This window comes from Struthio camelus, chromosome 1 (genome assembly GCF_040807025.1).
Source record: "Struthio camelus isolate bStrCam1 chromosome 1, bStrCam1.hap1, whole genome shotgun sequence".
Lineage (NCBI taxonomy): Eukaryota > Metazoa > Chordata > Aves > Struthioniformes > Struthionidae > Struthio > Struthio camelus.
In genome coordinates this window covers 8,765,034-8,791,585 of record NC_090942.1, presented here as the reverse complement: position 1 = coordinate 8,791,585, position 26,552 = coordinate 8,765,034, and the positions used below count along the sequence as shown (strand labels likewise).

The following is a 26,552-nucleotide window of genomic DNA, read 5'->3' as shown; positions in this document are numbered from 1 at the left end:
ATCTTTTTATTGTATTTAACACAGTAGTTAAGCCTTACAACACTCCTGCAAGACATATGTTGTTATACGCATTTTAGAAATGAACATCCCGAGACTTGGCCAGCCCAAAGGGCTTTCTGAAATGAATGGAAAAATCAGCAGTGATAACAGAAAATACATTAAGCATACTGTAGTATCACAGTGACTCCTCTATCGTTTAGCCTGTAAACTGCACGTGTCCTGTTTCTGTTAGAGAGTAATTGGTTCTTTGGTAATCTCATAAAGGATATAATGCTAATGAGCCTGTTTTCATTTAGGCTGAGAATAAAGCATGGTAATGATTGGGCCACGATAGGAGCTGCACTGGGGAGAAGTGCTTCATCTGTAAAAGACCGATGTAGATTGATGAAGGACACTTGCAACACAGGTGAGGTAAATGCTAGTGTCAGTAATAGCTATTCTAGTTAAAACTGTGTCACCTTTGCCTTTGTCAGTGGTGTTTTCAGAGAGGTGTGACTGAACTGAGCAACTTAGGATGTGAAATCTGGGAATGTTTTTAAAACGCATGTGTATGAGGTTTGTCATTTTCCTTTCTTAAAGATCAGAAAACACAGTTTAATTTTGCAGTCCGTTATCCATCATATGATAATGCTACTGGAACATATTTTATTGAGATGGATTAAAAAGCACTACTTCTTGCATTGAATGCTAATAGACAAATACTGTTTATGGAAGTGTCAGTTAGGAGACAGCTTCACTTTAGGAGTAAAGTATTATTTATTTTGAAATGTATGTGTTCCAATGAAAGAAAAATTTAGTCAGACCTGATGTAATTACAGTAAACTGAACTTTTACATGGTTAATTTACTTCACATAATATAGCTGAGGTAGCTTGGGCCAGTTTACTTTGGTCAGTATTTTGGCCAGTAAGTTCTGTGTGGATTTGTTCATCGAGAAGAGGAAGGAACTTGACAGCAGAACAACAGCATGATGCATCTGTTAAGCAAGGGTGAACATAATGTAAATTGTTAGTTAAAACGGTTGTATCTTCTGCACAAGTTAATACTTTCATTTTGAATAAAGCGTTTGGCAACGAAGATAAATGTCTGTTCACGCGTTACGGGTCAGATCTGCGGGTAGCATCTGCTGTTGGTTAACTTGGAGAGCTTTTCTCTCTTTCAGGAAAGTGGACAGAAGAAGAAGAAAAAAGACTAGCAGAAGTAGTGCATGAGCTAACTAGCACAGAACCAGGTGACATTGTCACACAAGGTGTATCGTGGGCTGCCGTAGCAGAACGGGTTGGAACACGCTCTGAAAAGCAGTGTCGCTCTAAGTGGCTCAACTATCTCAACTGGAAACAAAGTGGGGGAACTGAGTGGACCAAGGAAGATGAAATAAATCTGATATTGAGGTTTGTTATTTTAATTATTTTAGAAGGATCATAATACGTGACGCTAGCAGGATTCCGCTGGGGTCCCATTTGCTGGTTTCTTAGACACTAAAAACCAGAACCCTCCGAAAATCACTGCTGTGTTTACAGTTCCCAGAGATTTATTATTGAACATATTTTTTGTTTTTTGTTTTTTTAGTGAATTTTAGTGCTCGTGAAAGGTGTCAGATTGAAAGCCCTGGAGACTGAAGTCTTCTTTATTCCACAGAACAGGTACAGCACAGGCAGCGACCGTGCAAGCTCCCCACACATTGCCCCACCAATGCGCTTTAACCCTAAACTGGAGGGTAGTTCAGTCTCCCTGCCCATTCAGTCCTTGGCCTCTCTGCTGAGATGACCAACAAGGGTCAAGTGTGGTGGCGGTTTCTGTGATGTAGACATCTGTCTACAAAGAACTAAACTGAGACTGCAAATTAATTTCGCGTAGGCCACCAAACACTGATTGGATTTCAGGACCTTTGATGCTACGTTTGATCTAGCAACCTGGTAGTGAAAAGCTCGGTAACTCTTGGGAAATCTTTTGATCTCTCCAGTCCTCCTTCCGTTTCGAATGCCTTTAACTCAGACTTTTTAGCCAGGGGATTTTTATGGATTGATAGTTTTGGGTGGGAATAAAAAGCCAAGACACATAGGGAATCTAAATATTATTTGCAGAGCACTGTTCACTGATTTACTGAAGCTGTGTGACTTGAAATCAAAATGAGAAACTTGATTGTCTGTTTCAGAATGTGCTGGTTATAATTCTTAATTTTTCTATGCAAATAGAATTTGTTTTGGTCTGTCTAGTTATCCTTAACTCATCCATTAGGGTTTTTTTCGGTAGCTTTTTTATTTTTTTCAGTCTAGCAAGAGTATTCAGTGCTATTGCTTGGTTTGTGGAGAGCACTTTTTTTTAACTTTCACAAAAAATCTTTTCCCTTCTCACTGCACACATCTCTTTCATATGCTCCAGGTACAGATGAGCTGGAGGCAATTCAGAGATATTTATCAATTCAAAAACTAATTAAAACAGATTCTGATCCAATGTGCGCGTGACATCTGCCAAAATTGTGTGAAGCCTGTCCCTGACCTGGAGAGCCTGGTGGGATTGATTTATGAGGAACGGTTTAATATTGTGTTGCTATTGCTTTGGCTAAGAAGCCTCTGAGAGGAGGCAAAAATCCATGTTAAGGATGGATGAGTGTTATTTAGGAGAAAACAGAAGTAACTTAAATATCTTAACGTGAAATTAATTAAGTGAAAGTTGAGCGTGAATCTCAAGAAGTATTTCCTGCCTTGGAGATGTTTGGGGAATGGTTTTTCAAAGAAATAAGTTGCAAGTACCATCATTTGGAATGCTTAGCAGCAGTCTAGTCAAAGCCCTAATGTATGTGTAATAAGAAGAATAAATCCTGCATGGCAAGGAGATGGACTGGATGATCTAACAGGTCTAGTCCATCTTCTGTTGTTTATGATTCTGCTTGACCTCTGGCAGCGTGGAGCCTTGGAAGCCTGTGTCGAATCATGAGCTCTGGTGGACTACTCAGTAGCATGCCACTTTGCCTCTGCTACTGTGACAAGACCAGAAATGTGCAACACCCTTTCCAGTCTGGAGGGTAGTCTCTAACAGATAAATGCTTTCTATATCCTGTCAGGATAGCGGAACTTGAAGTTTCTGATGAAAATGACATCAATTGGGATTTACTAGCTGAAGGATGGAGTAGCGTCCGCTCACCGCAGTGGCTTCGGAGTAAATGGTGGACCATTAAAAGACAGATTGCAAACCACAAAGATGTTTCATTCCCTGGTAACGTACTAGTTGCGCGTTTCCCTTCTGAAAGCCCCCTTCGCAAATGTCAAAGGAATAAGGCTGCATTTTGTTGTCTACCTACAGCATTGCTGGCGAAAGAGGGCATTGCTCCCTTGCTGGAAGTTACTGGCCCCTTGGATCTGCTGGCTGAGTTGCTCCTACAAGCAGTCCTTAGGTGTTTCAGTCAAAACAAGCCAACAGTACAACTGAAACAGATTTTGTCAACTCCCCTCATTTTGGCTGAGGTGAGAGCGTGTATATAAGCAGCTCAGCTGGCAGATCTCGGATGATGATGATCTTTGGTATGGAGGGCAGTGACCTCTTCAGCTGGAAGAGGATATGTATCTGCAGCCTAACAATATCACCTCAGGTTAGATCCGTTACCTTTAAAATATTAAAATGTAATCTGTTTGAGGTGCTGATTTTTACTTGTAGACAGAACCCAGTTCTATCACTGGCTGCACAATGGAGAGGAGGGGAAGAAATGGAGTATAAACGTCCTCACATCTCTCTAATAGTTCTCATTTCTGGCTCAGAAAGCCTAATGCCTGAGCCAAAGGGTATTTCAGTCTCCATGACCTTTCCTTCAGTCTTCTTTTCTCTGTCTTGGGAAGAGGAAAAAAAGAGCCCAGAGAAGAGTCGTATGTCATAATGAAAGTTATAATTTAATGGACGCTTCTGCTGTGGTCATCAGCGGTGGTTATGTATTAGTAATGCCTGGAGGCTGCAGTTGAGAGAGTAGTCCTGTTAGGCTCAGTACGGTATAAACGATATAAACAGAGAGCTCTTCCGCCGAATAATTGATAATAGAAATACACCACTGAATCAACAGGATCTACTCCCGTTCCCCAGACAAAACGCCCATGCTGTCAGGAGTGGGAGATGTTAAGCAGTTCCCCGAATTGAATGCTAGAAGAGCAGAGGCCTGCGCTTTTGCAACCTTGTATACACACTGCTCCCTCAATGGGACCGCAGTGGTGATGGTGAAAAGTGGGTGGTTTTGTTGGAGCCGTCAGCCACTTCATGAGCAGATGGAGAATTGCAGCGCAGTCGTCGTGAGATTCATTCTGTCTCTTGCTCCCTATTTCCAGTTACACTTCTCTCAACCTCTTCAACAAAACTGCTTCCATCTTTTGCGAGATTAGAGGTTTTATTTCTGATTGCAACACTATGTAACTAGTGATACTGAGGCTTGACTGTAACTTAGGAAGATACTGTACGTGTTTTTAGAGATGTTGAAAATTATATCAGCTTTCCATTTTTCCCAAGCATCCTAAAGTGTCTAGGTTTCTTGAGGAAAATCAAGTTCACCCAGATAATTGACAGTAAATGTGTTTTATGTGTGCTCTGCATTTCTGTTTGAAATACCTATAAATTAATTGCTCGGGTTCCAAATACAGAAGGATTATTTTTTGTTCTCGTCTTGAATAAATCTCACACTTAGCGTTTCAAATGCCCTTCTTCAGCATGGTTTAGAATGATTATTCTTTCTCTCAGTGCTAATAAAGGGTCTTAAACAACTTCATGAGAACCAAAAAAACAATCCAGGGCACCAGCTTTCGGAGAACAAGTCTGGAAGTGGATTACCAAACACTAATTCCAGTTCGGGGGTTCAGCATGTTCAGATTCGAGTGGCTCGCCTAGAGGAGAATGCAGGCAACGCACCAAGCCCTGTGACAGCTTTGCAAATTCCTGTCCAGATTACGCATGTCTGTAAGTAGTTGAAAGACATGAATTACTATCCTTAGTGAAACCTAAAGCTTTGCCTACCCTTCTGCATTGTTTGTCACTTGTGAATTTTGTTAGGAAAAGTTAGTGCTTCAGTCTTGCTGATGACAAAGTGTTAGAGAGGCCACGAACAGATTCTTCCAAAGTCGGACTAGAAAGGCGCCTGGTAAACAATCTTCTGTTTGTAATTACGTTACGCTAGCCTATTATTAAGTGCCTTCTTAATCTCACCTGGTATGTTTCTTAACTAGAATGTCGTGCAATACTAAGTCACAAACCTTTTTATCTGTAGTAATACATCAGTAGTCTCATACTTTCAACCCAGCTTTGTCAAAGCTACAGGTTTTTGGTGAGCAGACAAGATCTACTGGCGTTCTGTAACTCTTAGTCTTGTGGGAATTGAGTCCTGTAATGGTTATTCTGTAACGTCACTTGCTTCTGTGTCTGCCTGTCAAGCACGTAGTTACTGGATGCTTTTCCCTTTTTTCAGTCTGCTTTCCTAAAGAACTCCTGTTTGTGTAATCAAATTGAACTTTGCGTCTTTTGTTTCCCTATCCCATAAGAGCTAACCTATAGCTATAACCTATAACCATATAGCTAACCTTGAGCCTATAGAAGGCTCAAGGTTTCAGATGCATAATTCCTGCTTTATGAACGTAAATGGTTAGGTAAGAGAGAGGCTACACTTCACAGCTATCTGCTACTGGATGCCAGGGGAGTCTGCAGAGGGAAGCTTTGACTGTGCCACTACAATAAAAAAAAAACAAAAAAAAAACCCTCAAAATCAGAGCTTATGTATTCTTAGATACCAAAATTATTCTACTTTTGAAGCAACGTATTCTGAGATTGCCAAGTTTCCAGTGCTTACAGTGCTACTGTGGTCACTTAGGTTTCTTGCCCCTTCAGTATTTATGGAATTATTGGATAATCCCAGGCAAAATATTAATTTACCTCCAGCTTCCTGGAACTTCCTGATTTTTCCCGCCCCAAGAGTAAGTAGAAATCATAATAATGGCTCTGAAGAGGTTTTTTGATATCTTTTAAAGCCTGGGGTACGAGCTGTGATCTTGAAATGTCTGATACTTAAACCATCTTTAATGCTGTTCTTAGTTACCTTTAGAATTAATAGCAGTGAATACGTAATCACACACCTGTAGTAAGAGTATTTAGAGCTTTTATACACTGCAGCGGCACCACAGAGTATAAGCAAACATCTTGGGGGGCACCTGGTGTTTCATCAGTCGCGAACACGCTTTGGAGGGCAGAAAAAGTACAAAACAAAAATAAAGAAAAACAGAAGGCAGCAGGAAGCACAGCAACATTAAACCTGACACTAGTTTAAAACAAGTGATACGTGAGTCAAAGGATATAGTTTAACTGGAATCTCTTTCACATCTCATTCCAAATGTTAAATAATTAGATCACATGAGATCTAATTACTTCTTTAACTTAAATTTGCTTGTGTCCCTGGGCAGTTAAACTATACTTTTTCTTTTGCTCATCTGGATTGAAGAATGCTTTCTTTAAATACTGTTGTGTCTTAGGTACAAATTAGAGAGCCTTGTAACTAGGATTGCTGCCAGTTTTCTTCTTATTATTATTATTACTGGAAGTAACAATACCCTGCTGTGTAGCAATTACAGTACGTTATGGGCTGAAACGTTTTGCTTTACCTACGTTCTTTTTCTGTTCTCCCTCCTCTTGCAGCCTCAACTGATTCCCCTGCTGCTACTGTTGACTCTGAGACAATAACACTAAACAGTGGAACGCTGCAGACTTTTGAGATTCTTCCAGTAAGTAACAGAGAACTGGTATTTGTCACTGTGTACTTTTAAGCACAGCGACTTCTTAGTCTATGGAACTGTGTTTTCCCCACTGCCCAATTTTTCTTCATGCAGAGATTGAAAGAGGGGAGAATTAACTGGTCTAAAACTTAACAGTTTAGAGCAAAGTCTATTTCTAAACGTGTAGGGCTGTGGAGTAAAATGCGAATTACAGCTAAGTGCTTTAAATCTGTCTTAACGTGATGAAATTTTCCTGTATGCTTTCTTTGTCTCTTTGGTTGAAATTTAACATAACAGAGCTAGAACAAGATTCCACTAAGTAAAGATTCTCCTCAGTTGCATTGTACTGTAATTAATAGCACAGTCTCTCTTTCATCTTAATAGTAGGTTTAGTGTTGCATGTTGGATTGTTAGGGCCCTATCTTTACTCACTAGCAAGAGTGGCATATCTGGCCTTCAGTCTTTTAGTGAGAACAACAGCCGTGAAGATAGGGCGCTCACTCTCTCTCTCCCTCTCCCTCCCCTTTTCCCTGCTGCATCTTCTGTCTAATTCTTTCCTTTGGGCCCAGTTCAGGTTCCACTAAGAGCATCACTGGAGCTCAGCAGAATCTGTTTCATGCCCTCCCCTCTCTGGCGAGCCAGAGTTGATTTTAACTCTGAGTTAACGGTTACTGTATTTCATGGGAATGTTGTGGTTGTGACCAGCTTTTACTTCACTGTAAAGTCGTTCCTCTGTAAGAGCTGAGAAAAGCTTTTTTTTTTTTTTTTTTCCTCCCTCTCGCAATTTAACAGTAATTTTTTCCTTTAACTTTCTTACCTGCTGTTATACAACATGCATGACTCAGCCTTAATACTTGTTTCGGTAACGTAGAGCTGTAAATGAGTTTCTCTCTACTTCTTGAGTTTAGTGCAGCAATCAGTGCAGTAGGATTTGGGGTTTTTTCCAGGGGGTTTACAGTTATGCTAGTGAATGTTGTGTATGTAAGGAGTTTGCTGTAGATTTTCCTGTAAATAAGCATGTTGTGAGTGCTAACTGTGACCCAGGAAGGCGGTACGTTTGGGTATTAAACTTGTATTCTCTTTTGTAGTCCTTCCATCTCCAGCCCACTGGAACGCCAGGTACATACTTACTACAGACAAGCTCAAGCCAAGGCCTTCCTTTAACACTGACAACTAGTCCTACCATGACCCTAACAGCTGCTGCCGCTCCAGCCTCCCCAGAGCAGATCATAGTTCATGCCTTATCTGTATGTATTTTGAGCAGCAAAAAAAGACGTATATTTGGGGTGGGGTGTAAGTAACGTTAATAATGCAGGGCCCTGCTTACCTTGTACATATTAGGGTTGTGAAAAGGTTCTTAAGTCATAACAATGTTACTTTGACCACTTAGAATTCTCACTGAAGAGTGAGAATTTCTTTTTTTACTATTATTTTTTAAAAGCAACTTCGTGTTGCTTGGGAACATGTTAGCTTGGATAGTTCTTACTCTGGCTAAATGTGATGTCTCCACCTACTGGCTAGCCCTGGCAAAACGAAATACTACTTTTTCCTGCTGTTTCCCGTTACTCTCGCAAATGTGTGTTGGTCCTCACAAAATTCGTATAGTAGTGACAGTTGGAGGGAGGGAAAGGGAAGCAAATTGAAGATTGCATAACACATGTGTTCAAAATTCAGAAAAGGAAAGCTCTGACCTTTTGAATCTAGGGCAGTCCTCCTCATCTGAACAGTTAGCCTCTGTTTCACAGTACATATTTATTTGTAAATTATAGAGCAGTTAAAGCCAGTCCTCAAATTCGTTATTTAATTCCATGAAAGGTCAAAAGATGATCTGGGCTGCTGTACTGTGTATGTAAGCCTTTAAATTACACTTAATAACGACTTCATTGAATTCAGTTGCTTTCTTTGTTGAAAGATTTAAGATACTTAGAGGAAAGTCTCTGAGATTTTTTTTTTTTCTTTTTCCAAATACTGCTTACAGCCAGAACACTTGTTAAATACAGGTGACAATGTCACAGTGCAGTGCCACACGCCAAGTGTCATAATCCGCACCGTTGCTGCTGAAGATATCTCCTCCTCTGTCACTCAGGCAGAACTTACTGTTGATTCAGACATTCAGTCAGCTGACTTGACAGATCCTCCCGATACCTTAGAAGCAAATAGTTTCCCAGATGATATCCACCAGTCCAAGCTGAGTGATGAAGAGCAGTCAGCCTACAATGAAGATGATGCCTCCAAATTTAGTGGCAGGAATAGCAATGAACTCATGGATGGAGTTATGGTAAGAACTGAAGAGGAGATTTCAGAGGCCAGCCTGAAACAAGGGGAGGATTCTCACACTGATTTAACCAGCACTTATGTCACTGAGGTAAGGAAGTGTGTGATACCTGAAATTTTCCTCTTCTCTGCATGGAGAGAGAATGATTTCATTGTCTCTCTGAACCTTCATGTCCAGCTATTAATATGAATATGTCAGTGATTTAATGCATGTCGTAGCTCTAAGCGCGTTTTGTTCAGATGCTCTGTCCTTCCATTTCATTAATGTTATATGGGTGTGGAAGGGATGGGCTTTAATTTGGAACAAAGTTTAGACTTGGCTTGATCTGAAGCCGCTCGCTAGCTGGGGAGTTGCTTCACTGCTCAGACTGCATTGCCTGCTGACTGTGGAAAATATATATCTGTGTGATCAGGTGGCTGTGGGAGTAGAAATGGCACCTAACAGTGGAATTCATCTGATTACTGTTTGACGCTGTTGCTTTAAACCTGGTGTAAAATTGCCCAACATGTGTACTTTACAGAGCAAGGAAGGTTAGGTACAGTATTTCACTCGTGCTCTATGAATCTAATAACCTGTCTTTAGGTGCATCCCAGCTTTCATTTTTGAGGACTTTTATTAAGCAAAGTAGACCAGTTAAATATTTGTTAAATTGAAATGAAAAGCATATAAGCCATGGCTCTCTCTGGCCTCAGTTTTCGTCGGCTCCAGCACTACAGTAGCAGATACGAGGTTATCCACATTAATTCAGGCATTTGGATTGTTTATACTAAATTCCTCCGTCTTACAGTTGCTGGAACTATAGTAATGAATAAGACAAAGAAAATAGGAGCATTAAAAATAAGACACTCTCTTTGGTGTGAAATATCTTTTCCTTAAAAGCTGGGTTAGGTTAGACTGCAAAAAGAGATGAAGTAGATTCAGATGTCCCCTCCTCTTCTCGAAATGATACGTTTTACAGTTGCTGTAAACCACTCTGGAAAAAAAATACGCTATTAATATGCTTGAACTTTGTTAGGCTTTGTCTTTGCAAAGGTAAATAGAGAGGCACTGCATATTCATTGTGCTCTTATTAAGAGGAGGATCTTTGTATGCCTTAACAGTCTGCTACTACAGAAGTGTCTGTATCCTGCATACATCCAAAGCTGAGGATTCTTCTTCCATTTTCCTCTTTCTTGTCTTGTAGTTTACACAATTGTGATAAAATTTGTGATGGTTGAGGCAGCCCGTCAGCTTTCAGTTCAAAATTTCAGCTTCTCAAGCAGGAATCTGTACGTTTGTGCTATAAACACAGTTTCTAATTGAACTTGATAGAAGTTACTTATGGCTAACAGTGTATAGAGAGGTATTAAAATTTATTTCTGTACAAAAAAGCAAACTGGACTTGAAATTCTCATTTGCTTTATTCTTCTAGTTGGATTCAAGTTTGACACGTTTAAATTTCAGGAAAGAACTATCAGAGTGATTCTAAGTAAAAAGCTACTCTAAAAAACCTCTCTAAATTTTACTCTCTCTAAGTCAGTGTTATCTTTATGCACTTGTCAATATTGTATTGTCGTTGTGGGTGTGGGTAGTGGGAAGAAGGCAATCGTGCTGCAGATTATTTCTGGCTGGGAGAGGTGCCCATTTGCCACAATGGCTTTTTTAGTTTTTCGTGCCTCCTTTCCCCAGTTTCAAGCCTTGCGACACACTGCTTATCGTGGGCAGGTCCAGCTGAGCTCTCTGCAGAAAAGCTGCTTTTTCTGGTTGAGCGTACTGTGCCTTGCATGAATGGGTACACCCTTGGACTAAGTTTAAATCTCTGAGTTGCAGCGCAGGTAATGAATTCCTGCTCTTCAGCAGCACCAGAGAAAGGTAATGTTACCATGCAGCTTTCTTTACAAAAAGTACACTGTGAAAATATACAGGTAAGCAAGTTCTCCTGAAACTGGCTGGAACTTCAGGATTGTCCTGAACACAGGGGGCTGTTATCGCTCTAAAACACTTCCCCCTACCTCTGAAAACTGAGATAAATCCAGCTACATTCACCCTGTCAGCTACGGTTGCTAGCGTTCTGCATCGGTGGTTCCTGATGCATGAACAAACCATAAGCATTATACACAAAAAAACTGGAATTCAAATATCTGTGCCTGTTTTGGCAGGATTAGCCAGGGTGTCTTTCCACTGCGTTCCCAGAGCCAGGAGTCCACAGGAGTGTGCTGTGACACTGAGTAAGCCAGATGTGTTACTCCCTTTTCAGTGTCAGCACTACCAGAGCCTAGAAAGAGCAGGCAGCAGCAGCTGTGGAAGAGCGGGGACATTGACAGCTTGAACCTGGAGGGAATCAGCGTGTTGCTAATTTTCTGACCTAGTGAGGTTCAGCTAAAAAGTTCGGCGCCACTCTATATCAGTGACTCACAGGACAAAGCAGAGCAATTAAAATTGGTCTCTTGAGCTGCGGGTCCAGTAGTTAAAACTTAATAGAGAAGCAGGAGTAGTGAAACTCATATATGAAGTTCAGGTTAAAGCTATAGCAATTGTGGAGCTGGTAAGTACTATAAAGGTGTTGGTTCAGTATGTCAGATCATCTAAATAGTAAGTAAGGGAAAAGATTAATTATTACTTTCTATAGACAGAATATTTTACTTAAAGTAATGTTTTATCACCACTCTGCCGCCTCTCCTTTTCCTCTCCATGTGCCCTCATACTGCTCTCAGGGCATCTCATTTTTTAGCTGCCTACACTAGGATGAAACATGCCATAGCAGTGCTAGGGTAGCTAACTCAGGTGTTGGCGTGTCAATTTAATGAAATAAAATTCATCCAGGCAGTCTGTTGCTTGTTATGGAGTATGGCTGGCCAAAGCAGGTTTTCCTGTCTGTGCTACCAAGAATGTACCTTTCATGTCCTGTCCTTCTGTTTTCTATTGTTCAGGACCTGGGTTCTCCAACAATAGAAGAACAAGTTGATCAGCCTACAATAGATGATGAGACTGTCCTTATTGTTCCTTCTTCTCATGGTTTCATCCAGACATCGGACGATATAGACAGCGAATCAGTCTTGCCCCTGACAACCCTAACAGGTAGGATGGTCCTTTTATATAGTTGACGCTGGAGACAGGATTAATTCAGTGTGGCAGTTCTGAGTTCCTGTAGACACCAGTTTATAGATCCTTGCTTTCTCTTAAACTGCTTTCCATGTAATTACTGTGAAACTTTGTAAGCAAGCTGGTTACCCCACTTACTTCAGTAGAAGAAAATTAGTCTGAACGCAGCTTAACCTCACGGGAAAAGCGTTAGAACAGCAGCAGCGTTGTCACTGAGCGGCTTCCCTTATCATTGAGCCTAGAATTGGTATACACAGGCTAATGAGTAACTCTGTTTAATGTGCGTTTCTTCCTGGCTGGTGCTTGAACTAAATTTGTTTCTCATCTGAGAGAAGACCAAAGGCATCAGAAGTGCAACTGATTGCTTGTTATCTTAGATGAAGGGCTGGGTTTTCCTGGGGGAGGTGTTTGCACAGCACTCATCTGGAAAGGTTTGTTAGCTTGTGCAACACTTCCCAAATGCCAAGAGCCAGCCCAGCCTTGGAAGCAGCACAGATGTATTCTTCCAGTGATGCACCTAAATAAATATTCCTTTGTGGAGGAAGGATCTCACTGCAGAGCTATCTGAGGGTCAGCATTGAGCCCTAGCTAGTAAGACCTGCTGGATCCAAATTTAAATCACGCTGGTTGCATCTATATATTACTCAAGGCTTATCTTGAAACTGATAATTGAGAACTGACTAGCTCGTGTAACGTGGCTTAAAATTGGTTCAAAGCTCAGACGGCGTTTTCTGTCTTGTCAAAAGACAGAAATTTGTTTCAACGGGACGGAATCTGTTTCAAGGACAGAATATTATTTCAACGGCACAATAAATAAGGAGTTCTAATGTACTGCATCTCTTGGCAGATCCCATCCTACAGCATCATGGAGATGGGTCGCACATTATTGGTTCATCATTGGGCAGTCCTGACTCGGAGGATTCAAAGGATGTTGAGGATTTAGTGAGCTGCCACTGAGAAACAGTAATTATGTCCATTTTTCTATTGACCGTGCTCTCATTGTGAATTAGTAACAACCTTGTGCCACGTTTCCAAAGAAAGCAGTCAGTCCATGTCCTTAAACAAAGATTTACCATTTGAAATGACTACAGCGCACTTTTTCTGCTCAGGCTATTTACCTCACTTGGAAAGGGTTACAGAGCAGCCAACTGACGCCCGGTTTACTACTTTTCAGCCAAGGCGTTTCCGTGTTTCAAAGAATCTCTGTTGCAGTGCTTACTGCTAGGAGCCACATGGTCAACTTTTGATCAGACTTTGTTACTAGTGTGCTGAACTGCCTATCTTGAAAACTGGACAGAAGCCAAGGATTGTGGACCGTAGCCTCTTAGTGCCGCAGCAAGAATTAGTTTGCACATGTTTCATGAAGAATGGGTGAGGATTTCTGCACTTACTGACTCTTGTAACGTATGGAGTAAGGGACTGTTACATTTCAGGAAGAAATGTATTCCATCAAAGACTTCAGGGAGCACGAGCAGCATCATGAAGAAATGGTCTCTATTCCCATCTCATCTGGTTCATCAGTACTTCTACACCATAGGACTCAAGTCACAGATGCTTATGGGATTTTTCTGTTCTGCTTGTTCCTGAAGAGTCCGTTGCTGGCAATGGATACAGTTCAGAAACAATAGTTGTGAAAAGTCTAACTTTTTTTTTTTTTTTAGTTTCATCACTACAGCAAGCGGAATAAAAAGGGAAGGTCTGTGAGAAAGGGAAGCTACTAGGACCCGGCAGCATCCCCCCAAAAGCTTGTAACTTTTGAAGGTTTTGGCAAGTAAGATGGAAACACTTGTCTGTCTCGCTGTTTACGTTACACTACCAGCCACCTCTCTAGAGGTGAATTATGCAGCAAGTTGCTAGATAGGGGGGGGGAGGGTGTTGTGGAGGTGGCCTGGTCTTGGAGATATAGCTCTATGAGAACTCGGGCGTAGGGGGCTTAAGGCAAAGGAAAAATTAATCCCTACGTTCAAGGGTTGAAACAGACACTAGGCTGAGCAGCCTGTTTGCTAGGGTTCAAGAGAAAAAAACTATAGAAACTAAAGGCTCATGTATAAATTATTTTATTTATTTCTGTAATTAGCTCTTCATAATCAGAGTTGGTCTTTTCCAGTCTGTGGTTTTGTTAATGTGAAAAATAAGTTGTAGTTTCAAATGGTTGCCTAGGGAACAGAAATAATTGTATATTCAGTTTAAACAAAATAAAGAGTATTTGTCTTATGTAACTGTAAGATGCCGTTTATTTATACTGCTACAGAACCTTGCAGGGCTGCAGTTTACTTGTACAGTAATAAAAAAAATGCAGTTTTTTCCAAAATGAAAAAGCTTGTGCCATTCTGAAACATCGGTACAACTGGAATGTTCATTAAGTGCAACAGTAGCTCTTCAAAAAAAAGCAGAATGTCATGTCTTACGGCAATAATTCTCCCTAACAAGAGGGACATTACATATACATTTACATGAAAATCATGTACTGGTTTATTCTTGCACAACCCGCTGCTTTTCTCTCAGGCTGATCGTCTTCCATTAAGTTTCTCAGGCCGAGCTGAGAGCAGTCTGATACAGTAGCATCATTGGGAATACCCAGCAATGTCAGTCATTTACCCACTTCATGGAAGTACAGGTTGGCACATATACATAACATGACAATAGAAAATAGTATGTAGTAAATTAAGTTCCTGAATTTAGGTTCCAGGTCTCCTTGTCGATACCAGTAGATCTAGAAGAGGGAATAAGTTTGCATTACTTAAAAATGCCAGAAACTGCTAGAGCTTCCCCCTCCCCCCCATAAAACAGCCCTGCTTAATCTGACTGGAGAAATTAGGTGTAGCAACCAGCAAAGTTCCTTTGAAAATTAAGGCATGCCATCTATGTTTTTTTAGCATGCTTGTGGACTATACCAACAAGACTGCAGCAACGTGTTTTACCGCTCCACCTCAACCTAGTACCCAGGTGAACTGTCACCTGCTCTTATTTCCTGCCACTCCATCTCCCTGTGCATGATAGCTCAGGGACTTTGCAAGCGCTTGGGCTTGCCCCACCACTTCAAGTTCAAGTCTTTTGAGCTACCACCAGTCTTCTGCAGGATGAATCACTGCTGTATTTCCCATCTCATTGCTCTGCTATCTGGTTGCCTAATTCTCAAAACTATCCTGTGTTAATCGTGGGGATTTCTTGCAACCCCAAGAGACTTGTTCTATTTCATTTCTCTCATAGGCACTTTGGTCATTTGCCTTTTCCAGTAGCACCTGGTCACACTGTACACCAGGAAAACAAAGACACATTTGCAGTTGACTTCTTTGGAGATGGCAGCTCATGATTCCGCCTCCAAGAAAGGGAGGACTAGATCTAGTGAGCAAAATCAGGGACAAACTTTCACAAACAGGGTGTTTCAAATAAATTTACTGACATGAAGCCATAGAGCGATAAGGCAGACTGTCAGATTCAGTCACACATTCAAAAGACTGCGTGGTAGAGGTGGTGGTACTTACAAGTATGCCAGCAGAAATGCAACACAAGGAGATGCAGAAAGCAAAAAATATATTCACAGGTTTTGGAGGTAGTTGCGGGAAGATAAAAGCACTGATTAGAGTGACCTGCATGGAGGAAAAAAAAGAAACGCTTTGATCTCTCCTGCCCTGAGATCTGTTAAGAGAAGAGGCCCTCCACAACCACTCAAGTGAGTGCCACAGCTCTTGCGTACAGCGCTGCATGCACACACCCACCCACCCACCCCTCCTGTGCCCAGCACACAGCCCCAGCAGCCCTGGGCAGGAAATGGGCAGTCTGAGCAGTTGCCAGGGAAAGAGGCACCCAGCACCAAATTAACTGGATGGCATTTAACTCCCAAAACATGAAGTAGTGGAGTGAAACGTAAAATTCTAGAGGAAAGTGACTTTGCCAAAACTCAGGAAAAAAAGAATGCTTAACGCTTCATTACCAAGCTAAATAGTCTTGTTTCTGGCAGCTGTTCTCCAACTACCCAGAAAGCCATGCTAATCCATCCAAAGAGAAATGATTCTTTTATTTTAATTTTTCATGCCAAAGATCTTGCCAGTGACGATCCAGGATGAAAGACTACTCAGAAGATAGATTCCTCTCCCTCGCCAATCCTGTGAAGTGTGTGTTGCCAGCTGTTCTTGGCAGCAGGCACAGGAGTGTACATTGACCACGTACAAGGCGTCACTTCAGTCAAGCTTGCCACGTGACGGCAGGATTCCCTCCATCTTTGCTCTCCCTAACGCATGCCCGGGTTGCGGATCTCAGCAGCTGCTGGTACCACCATGCACTGCAAAACTGAAAATCTCCATCCCTGATGGTGGGGCTTGTCTTTAAAACTAGGGGAAAGTATAGTTTGAGATGAAGTGACAAGTGACTTAGGAAAAGCTCATATATAAATCTGTACGTAGAGGGAAAGAGACGCAAACCAACTCTCCTGGGTTTAGGCACTTTGTCCAGGAAAGGTCTCAGTACCTAGGTACAGCATGGACTTAAGCTCAGGTCCTCACCTACCTGCTGGCATTCCTGCAGCATAATCAGCCCTACAACGTTACATTGGCAAAACCTGATCGGTTGTGTTGCGTCCAGCCATAAGCATTTAATTGAAAATTTCCACACAAAAAATCAAGGATAGGACAAGCAGCAGTGGTCGAAAGGACTCATCTCACTCGGTCTTATGTTCAGCCGAAAATACAGTCTGCCCAGGGACTTGGGGCCTTTTATTGTAGAGTAAAGAGCTACATCTTAAAAAGCGGAAGAAGATAAAATGGCTTGAAGAAAGGTATTCTCCTTCCCCTATTGTCAAAGGGTTTCAAATGACAAATAGGCCAGTGACTACCAGAGCCCCAAACTACACTGTTTAGTCAGTAGACGTTCTGCAGTGCCATGACAGGAGGATCTCTGATTTTGTCATCTAAGGGAGACAAGAAATACAGGGTATGATGTGGGATACTTACTACAAGCAGCAAGGATGTCAGGCCGCCGACGACTAAATTGATGATCCTGTCCTGCAGAAGAGAGAAGAGAATTATACACAGGCCTTGTAAAAAACCCATAAAACAGACAAGCAAACCTGCAACATGTACAGGACTGAACAAATCAGGACCTGTATCACCCAAGGCACGTGCTCATCAAGCAGCAGCATTTCAGTTTTGTTGAGCTCTGCCACAAAGCCAGGCTTCCCTTCTGCTACCTCCACGGACCTTGGGGAGGCTGTATGGGCCAAATCAGACCTGCGTCTCTCTCTTGTGCAGCAGCAACAGGGTTGTTAGCTTGCAATTGGCTAAGCAAGCGAGGTCTCACTTGGTGTCCTCCACTCAAGACGCTGACCCGGCACCAGAATCACACGCCAGATAAGGCCCATGTCACAGCAGGGATGGGAGGGGGCTGTAATACATGACAGCATGACTGAGGGGCCTGGGAAACGGTCACTGAGAGCCATGTACAGATGCCCTCTCTGGAAAAAGAGCAGGAAGCAACCCAGGGCCCCTCCTGCCCAGCAGGACCCTCCACCACTGCCCCCAAGGCACGCGGGGACGCAGAAGGAACACGGCCTTCCAGGACCCAGCCAGTACTTTTCTTTCGAGTAACCTGTCTGATTTTTCCCCAATCTGTGAATTAGTTTGGGATCCAAACGCAGAGAATTGTGCCCAGACCACGGACGAAAGCCCAAGAAAGCTGGAACAACCGCTGCGGCGCAGGAGGGCAGCTGGAATAACCCGTTCCCCTTGCACCGCATGGGCCAGTAACCACAGCCAGAAGGATTAAGCTCAGCATAGTCGCAATTAAGGCACTGAGTAGGATCCAGTAGTCGTGCAAGTGACTTTTAAGAGAGTTTCTTTACGCTCCTGTGGCTATTTTAACCCAAATATTTATTCAGCATGTAAGCATATGCACAAACCTGGCACACCATAAGCGCATTTTAAGACCACCTACCAGTGGTCTACTTTTAAATCTTTATAATAAGGAGCGCAGTTGAGAGTTTGGGCCTTCCTAACAACACTTTCTGTAGGACCTCTAACTAAATGACTTAGGCAAAAAGAAAATATTCGCGTTATTGCTAGGACATCTGCCCCCACCCCTCTCTTAATGGTGCTGCTCTGAGTTTAAACATCCATCACTGAAGTAGGACAGCGTTGCAAACAGTTGGGTTTAACACCTGAGATTGTTTGCTTCCCAAATAAAACAGGTAGAGCAAAAGAGATGTGCAGCGACACACAGCTTGCCCTCCGCCAGACTCGCACCCTTTTCCCCCTTGCAGCTTTTCGTTTTGGAAGCCCCCACCTGAGGAAGCCCCAGGAGGACGCTTTGCGTTCGGCTCCTGCCCTGCAGACCCTGGCTGAGATGGTTTTAGGGAGGGAGTTTGCATTTGGGCTCCACTCCTTGGTGATGAAAGAGGCAGCAAGGGGTCAGCAGCTGGATTACTTGTCTCCTCGTCATTCCCCAGGGAGAAAAGGTTAGAAGAGCAGGCTAGGAGAAAGGGGACGTGAAGCCGAGCTGCCAGCTGCAAAGCAGAAATAGCCAAGCGTCCTACAAAACTATACGAATAAACATAAAATCACAGCACGGTCTCCCCAGAGGGGCTGGGAGAGATTGATGCATGATCATATGTGGATAGATTATATTGCAAATAAAGTCATGTATCATTAGGTTTCTCCTAATTAACTAAATATTTGGGGATGACAATTCTGGGATACTACGACAAATTTGTCGGAGAGCAAAAAGACTGTCCTGTGGGAAAAAAATGATGGAGTCGGACTCCTCTAGAGCCCACGCAGCCTGGACCCCCAAATCATCAGCTGCTTAAAGCAAACAACCCGCCAACGGGCCAGTACCCAGCGTGCTGCAAGCCCCAGGGCTCCTCCTTCCCCGCGCGCTGCGTCCCCTTGGCTAAACCCCCCGGTTGCCAAAACGGTCCAAAAATACCCTCAGCAGGACGAGGTATTTCAGGATCTCGAGCTTAGAGCAACTGATCCTGAAATCCCAGGCTCGGCTCGCTGATCCGAGGCTGCGCTCCCCGGCGCCCGGTGACACTTCAGCTCCTGGCAGCTTAGCCCAGGTTAAAAAGGTTAAAAATACCTAAGCAGCAGCCGAGACGGCTAAGGGGATTGGGGCTGACGCAGCCTTTCACCTCCGCGTCCTGCCCGACAACGCGATCCCGCCCAGGGAGAAACTCGCAGCCACATTAAAACGCACAGAAATAGGTTGCAACGAGCAGAGTTTCTTATGAGCAACATAAGAAAACGGCAGAAATAGGCAGCGCCCTGCCAGCAGGCTGCCGCGCGCCCCAAAGCGCCTCGCTCGAGAGCCGGTCCCAGGTCAAGGAGAGAGGCCAGCAAACCGAGATGTCTTGGATTCAGCACAGCTGGTTCAGGCAGGGCTTTCCTAAAGGATTACTTCGTGTTTCCTTATTATTATAACTGTTATTGTAAAAAAAAAGAAGAAAAATAAACACACAAAAAACTCAGCCTGCAAGCCTGCCTGCCACACCAGCAGGCCCTGCTAGAAGGTCACCTGTGCCAGCTTAAGCCATTTGCACATGAAAACTAACTCATGATATAGTCTAATAGCACCTGATCCACTTACAGAGATCCCGGATCCCTAAGGTGCAGTGAACTGTGCCAGACAACCAAGGATTTCCGCGTTTCGGTGTTGTGGCGGCTCCCCTTTGGAACGGGTTTTCTGCCTGCTCGTCTCACGCTGGAAAGGACGTTCAGGAACTGGAGACGCCGGGGTTGCAACGCAGGGCTGCTGCGTGAGGGAGGCCCCTCTCCAGCTGCTCCTGAGGGAGGGAGATGGGATCGAGAAGGCACCAAGCTGGGCACCATCCTAGATCCTTCGGGATCTGGTTGAGATTGCCTTGAGCAACAGGGGAACCGAGGCAGGACTGTATCCACATGCTGTCACTTTCTGCAGCATAGACTGCACCTTGCACATGACAGCGACAGTTTTACTCTTTTTCCCTCTTCGGCTTAGTGCACTACATCCTTCGAGTTATTCTCCAGGAGGTTGGGAGAAGTGATACCAGCGTTGGAGCCCGGACAGCTCCGGGTCTGCACTCCCAGGAGAGGACCCAGACAGTGACACGACTGCTTTACACTCAACCACAGAGAGGTGCAGCACCCGGCTCAGAAAAGCCCAGCGTGCAAGGAATCTCTGCCGCGCGACTCAGGAACCGCTCGGTGACCACAGAGACGACCCGGGAAGCGCTCCGACCGCAGCTGCAGAAGGTACCAAGCAACGGAGGCGGCTGCAACGTCAAGCTAGCTGCTGCCGCGACCCGGCAGGAACGATGCCAACCCAAAGTCGAGCAGCTTCGGGTCAGGAGCCAAGGCCAGGAGGGAGGGGACAGACTTGGTTCCCCGGCGGGTGGATAACTTCAGTGTTTTCTCGCTATAGCACTGGAGAGGATGGAGGGCACATTTGTGTATGTTACACCAGCAATTCCACACCAGCAGCAATCACAGTGAGACCCCAGGCCGTTGCAGTCATAGGGGATATATTAATTTATTGCCAGATTATACTACATGGAACGACATGGACATGGACAATGGCATGTGTATGCATATGTGTTATACACTGGAGGAGCCATGTGCATGGCCTCCCTGGCCAGGATCCCAGCTGCAAAACAAGAGGAATTCCTGCTATGTCCTCAATGGTTCTTCACTCCCATCTTGCACTCAGCCACTCTTTTTATTGCATTTTGCTTTCAGATTACAGTAATTAACACCCACCCGGCTATATTTAAATGCCCTTGTCATGGGCGAATCCAAGCGGTTTCTACTTTTCACTTGGCTTTCTTGAGAAATTTCGCATCTGTGATGCTTTGTCTCCTATGTGTCACATTATCACTGGTGCTTTCGTTTTGCATTGTCTCACACCCAGTTGTTTCCAGCATTGCATCCATAGTAACCAAGGCTGAATTTACATCTCTTTGCATTGATAGGGGCTGTACTGCAATACACAGACACCCCCCACCACAGCCCAGTCCAAGCTGGCAGGGAACAGGGAACGGCATGTCTTTGAGACACAAGTCCTTGGAGCCCACCGGAGCAGTAGAAGGAAAAAATACAAGGTGGCAGGGGAGAAAGCACGAGGCAGAGGGAAGTCCTTTTTCTCCCTCTTGAAGTAGCTATATCATTTTTGCTACAGGACCTAGAAAGGCACACAAAAAAGAGGGCTCTGGCTGAACAGTTAGGCTTGGCCCATCTATGTCTAAACTTCCCGAACTTCCTTCTCCGTAAGATCTCCAGGAGATCATCCTTCCTACCCAACTAGCTAGCCCAAAAACGCCCCTGTTGCAGCTCTGACCCTCTCATGTTGCCATGGAGCAGCATCCATCTCCCTAGCTCTGATAAAAGCCATCTGACCCATCCATTTCTATGCAAAATCCCCCTGCCAAGGTCCCTTTCCAAGCTGCTCGCACTGACCATGTCACTGTGCTTATGCATCCCTCTACTGCATTTCCTTTCTCTGCTACCTCAGGGGAGGGGAAAAAAAAAAAAAAAAAGAAAGAAGAAAAGCCTCGTATCTTCATTTCAAAGCCAGCTATCCCCCCTTCCCTAGGGCCCTCCCATTCAGCATCGAAAGGCAGCTCCAGACCAGACCAACTCAAGACACCAGCCTCCATCACCCACTTACCAAAATTTCTAACAACACCACTATACATTCTTGCAAGATACCTGCCTGCAAAGCTGTTGGGCATCTTTCTTCCAACTCTTCTTAAAATTTTTCTTATAAATAAAGGGAGACCAAGTAGTTAAGCTAGCAAGATGCCAGGACAGTTGCCTATTAGATCAGCCAAAACCTCCTTTGCAGCTCCTCTCTCTCTACGTCCATCTCCAGTCTCTAGCCATGTATTTTGGGCTTAAGAACTTTCTCCCCAGTAGATCCTGATGAATTGGCACCGAAGGTTGCACTCTGGTCCAGCCACCTGGGGAAACCATAGGTTGCAGAAAGCAACTACACAGGACACAGTCTCAGCGAGAGGAAGCAGAGCCGCACGAAGCAGCCAGCAGACACCACATCGGTTTTGTTCTTGTGTTCCACTGCAGCCTTGTGCTCTTCCATGCAGCTTATGCTGAGCAGGAAGGACTCTCTCTGCTTTGCCTTGGCCATCCCTTGCAGATATGTAAAAGCAGAGTCTTCTACCAGATGGCATGGTTGCCTGGACTCCAACTCTCCTTAGGAGAAGAGGACACCTGCGTACAGACACTCACGTCTCCCTAGAGACCTGCTGGTCTGTGAACATCACCCTGCTGGTACTGCTGCCATGGCTCAGCAGGGAGAGGTCACCCAGTCGAGTGAGAGTAACGACAGACATCTCTGCACCAGGGAAGGACGGAGCGGACACAGCAGCCTACTGCAAGCGCTCGATTCCCCTGCAAAATCCCCAGCAGTTCTGGCAGCAGCTCAGCTCCCTACCTGGAAAAGTGGCAATCACTTTCAGCTGTGGGTAAGATGCCCAGCACCTTCCATGTGACTTGTGTGATTAAGTACAACTGGAGACCTCTCCTGTCTCTCCTGTCTTAAAGGCACTGCATGGAAAAGAGTTAGATAGCTCTAGGAATGACATGGAGGCTACCTCCAGGTATTACTCAGGATGCACTCTTCTGCTTGGACACAGGTCCTCCTGGTCCGCGTTAGCGACAATGAGCAATAAATTACACAGACAGGACCTTCAGAAACACCAGAGGATACTAGAGAGCTCCCCCATTTCTCCATCTCTTTCGACCTTGGTCACTTCAGAACTGGGGTCCTTCCGCCCAGAACATCATCCTCCACAAGGCTTCCCAAAATCGGACCAAGGACCATCCCCCGGGAACCCTGCCCAGCGCAGAGCTCCAGCGAACCTCTCTCCACAGCCAGAGCTTGCTGTCGGGGCAGGTGCTTCTTGATGGGGGGACAGCAGGGCCGGGGGACACTGCCACGCGTGGGGTTTTGCCTCCATGTGCTGGCATGTCCTCCCAACACCTGAAGCAGCCAAGCCCTACATTGTGAGGAGAGTTTTGGAACAGCAAGTAGCGACATCATCTCTTTTGTCCATCATTTGTCGTCCTCGGAGAGGTCCCAAGCATCTAGACAGGGATCCCGTTCCCAGCCTGGATGTCTCCTCATATCCCATATTGTTCTTTTTTTCCTCTAAAATTTGGCTGGTGGCTTGTACACCATAATACCAGCAACATTTTTTACAGAAAGACTAACCAGAAACATTGAGTTAACATCTAAATGAGAAAAACCTCAGAGATCATCTCTAACCTGAGCGATAAGCAAACACTGAACGCAGGGAAGTGCTACCTACTATTTTTTTTTTTCCTTTCACTCCTAGAGAGGGAGTCCATCGAGCAGATCTTGGCCAGGAACAGCGCGAGCACCGTCTCCGTTGCAACACCAAGCCCCATCAGCTTTTCAAACCACCAACCTGCAACAGGACGTGCTGGGGTCCTACCTCAGCATCTCACTCAACCCAAAACGTTTTTGCTCTCGGCATACTTTAAAAAGCACTTTTCCTAACGTTCATTGCTAACTTTGAAATATCGGTTTACAGTTTTCGACGAAACAAAAACCACGATCGTCCTTGAAGCATTCCCAAGTATTTGGGCAGGCGGGATGACTAATTTCACGCACGTTTGTGAATTATTTCAGTCAAATTCCACCTGCATCTTCCCAAATACATACATACACACACACACACACACACACAGATACACACACATACATATTCATTACTCTTTCTGAAGCGCTACCAAGGGACAAAACCAAGACAATATCCACCTTTACCCGGCTGGAAGCGGCTCGCTGCCGTAACACGCTGCGCGGCCCCTGTTGTGACGGCTGTGACGGCTGCCCGGCCCCGGCGGCGAACGCCCCCTCCCCAGCCGAGCCGGCGAGTCCTGCCAGCTTCCCACGGGGAAACCGCAGGGGCCAGCCGGCCGGCTCGCTCGGGCACTGGCACCTGGGGAGCTGCCACTGCCGCGCGTGGGCCACCGCCGTGAGAAAAATGTAATAGTAATAATAACGATAATGATATTGCCACAAAGGCAGGCACAGCAGGAGCCCCCTCCCGGCTCTGCGCAGCGGCCGCCCCGAGCCGCGCTCCAGGCAGGGGTGCAGCGGGGTGCAGCAGGGTGCAGGGGGATGCAGGGGGGTGCAGCGGGGCGCAGCGGGGTGCAATGGGGTGCAGCAGGGTGCAGGGGGGTGCAGGGGGGTGCAATGGGGTGCAGCAGGTGCAGGGGGGTGCAGCAGGGCGCAGCGGGGTGCAGGGGGGCGCAGGCTCTGCGGCCGCGCTCCCTCCCACCCGGCCCCATGGCTGGGGGTGCATCATGCTGCCCCAGGGAGGTGGTGGTGGGGGGGGGGTTCATCTCTGTTCTTTGGAGGTTTTGGGGGGCTTTTTGTTTCCTCTTCGTTTGGCGAGGGGGGCGTGTGATTGTTTCGGGGGAGTTTCTGCTTTTTAATTTTCCTTGGGGGGGGGGTTGTTGTTGTTGTTGTTGTTGGGGGGTCCCTTTCTTTTCGGGGAAGGGGGATTATGTTTATTTTGATTTGGTGAAAACTTGGGTTTGTTTGGCCAGGGGCGGGGGGGGGGGGGGGGAGGACGACTTTTAATTTGGGGTATCTCTGCTTGCAGGCAGGGTCCTTTCTATTCCCTTTACCGGAGGGGACTGCTTGGGGGTCCTTCTGCGTAGGGTGGTATTTTGGCAGGGAATTGGGGGAGGGCGCAGAGCTTATTATTCTGGGGAGGGCTTTGAGGGGGGGGAATCTTTTTTTTTTTTTAATTTAGGTGGGGGGTTATTTGCGGGTGGGGGAGGCTTTGCCGTTTTTTCTTTTGGGCGGTGAGATTTTTTTTCTTCTTAAGGATCCTTTTTTTTTTTTTTTTCCCCTCCCCCCTCCTCCTTTCGGGGTGTTTTTTGTTTGGTTTGTTTTTTTTTTAACCCTTTTCTAAAAACCACCCGCACCCGCCGCGGGGCCGCCCTTACCCGGGCCGAGGTCTCGCCGAAGAGCGGCCGGTTGTCCAGCGCGCCGGTGCCGTAGCTGCGCCCGGCGAAGCCCTCCATGGCGGCGGCGGCGGCGGCGGGGGGCGCTCAGGCCGCCGGCGGGGAGCCCGCGGGGGACGCGCCCTCATCCTGCTGCGCCCCCGGCCCGGCCCGGCCCGGCCCGGCCCCTCCGCCGCCGCCGCCGCCCGGCCCCGCGGCGCAGCGCAGCGCGGCCCCGCGCGGCCCCTCCGGGCGCGCAGCGCGCCTGTGCGCAACCCGCCGCGCTCTCCCCCCCCCCGCGGGGCGCCCGCTGCGGGCTGCAAAACTTCATGCCGGCCCCGCGCCTTCCCCGCCGCCGCTGCTTTTGGGAAAAGCCCCCAACTTCTTCATCATCATCCTCCTCATCATCATTAGCATTATTAAACATTTGATGCCGGCAGTGTCTCCCCCAGTCACCTATTTTACGGTCGCAAAACCGGGGGGGAGGCAGCATGGGGGATTATCAGCCGAGGGCGGAGATTTGGGACAGTAAAAATATTTTTGCCGCCTGTATTAGCCAAAGTTTTTTTTTTTCTTCTTCTTCTTCTTCTCCCCCCCCCCCCCCCCGCCCCCAGATTCACAAAGCGGCGTTCAGTCCGAGCATCCCCTACCTGCATTCGGCCGGAAGCTTGCCTGCTTCTCTTTCAGGGCTGCGGAAGGGTTTGCGCGCAGCGACGCCTGTTTAAATTTTGGCCTTTTTTTTTTTTTTTTTGGCCAACTATATCAACTGCTCACGTGAAATGTATTTCCTCATGGATATCCCTAGATCCCCCCGCCCTCCCCCATGGCTACAACACTTCTCCAAGTGCATTTTAGGAGGAAAAAAATAAAACAAGTAAGAGGCACTGAATGCTGTGGCTCACAGGGGAGATTTTATTTCTCATCTCAACCGCTCTTCTGTTGTCTCCAAACCGTTGTTCTTTCTCTCCCTGGGTCTCCAGAAGTTCCCAGGGGGTTTCCTGCAGACTCCACTAAATATTGCTGGAAATTTGTAACAATAACATGGATATTTCCTTCGTACTGGGCAGAAAAAGATTTTAAAGGCCAGCTCCATAGACAAAATGAAAAGAAAAAAAAAAGAGAAGAAAAAAGCCCAGTCATCAAAGATCGAACCTTAAGCCCCCAATCACAACGCCAAAGATGGCCTGATCAGTCCAGTGACACACGTCGCCTCTCTTGCAGCACGCGGCCGAGGGGCCGTGGTCAGCACCCAGGAGCCGTGGTCGGCACCCAGGGGCCGTGGTCGGCACCCAGGACCCATGGTCGGCACCCAGGGGCCGTGGTCGGCACCCAGGAGCCGTGGCTGGCACTCAGGACCTGTGGTCGGCACCCGGGACTGCCGGCGCGTTTGATCGGTGGCTCCACTTCAGCCACTTGTGGTCAGCGCGTTTGAAGACCAAAGCACTGCCACTTCAAAGATAAAAGAAACTAAGTTCAAGCAAGGCTTTCTCTGAGCTTGACTTTT

The 26,552-nt window shown here is 45.8% G+C and overlaps 2 protein-coding genes across 3 annotated transcripts in view; one reads left to right on the top strand and one right to left on the bottom strand.

Annotated features, from left to right (window-relative positions):
• Positions 1–14,311, top strand: part of DMTF1 (cyclin D binding myb like transcription factor 1) — a 30,786-nt gene extending 16,475 nt beyond the window's left edge. For both annotated transcript variants that reach the window (XM_068919132.1, XM_068919210.1), the window contains 9 exons: positions 297–406; positions 1,162–1,390; positions 3,064–3,215; positions 4,716–4,931; positions 6,654–6,739; positions 7,819–7,977; positions 8,709–9,095; positions 11,915–12,062; positions 12,934–14,311. In XM_068919132.1, coding sequence (XP_068775233.1) covers positions 297–406; positions 1,162–1,390; positions 3,064–3,215; positions 4,716–4,931; positions 6,654–6,739; positions 7,819–7,977; positions 8,709–9,095; positions 11,915–12,062; positions 12,934–13,043 — 1,597 coding nt within the window. In that variant the 3' untranslated portion in view covers positions 13,044–14,311. The remainder of the gene's footprint in view (positions 1–296; positions 407–1,161; positions 1,391–3,063; positions 3,216–4,715; positions 4,932–6,653; positions 6,740–7,818; positions 7,978–8,708; positions 9,096–11,914; positions 12,063–12,933) is intronic.
• Positions 14,130–25,237, bottom strand: TMEM243 (transmembrane protein 243). The gene is made up of 4 exons (XM_068919305.1): positions 25,052–25,237; positions 17,036–17,086; positions 15,572–15,676; positions 14,130–14,799 (listed from the first exon to the last, which is right to left on the bottom strand). Exons 1-4 carry the CDS (start codon positions 25,127–25,129, stop codon positions 14,677–14,679), a joined length of 357 nt encoding a protein of 118 aa, XP_068775406.1. The 5' UTR covers positions 25,130–25,237; the 3' UTR covers positions 14,130–14,676.
• Between the last annotated feature and the right edge of the window lie 1,315 nt (positions 25,238–26,552).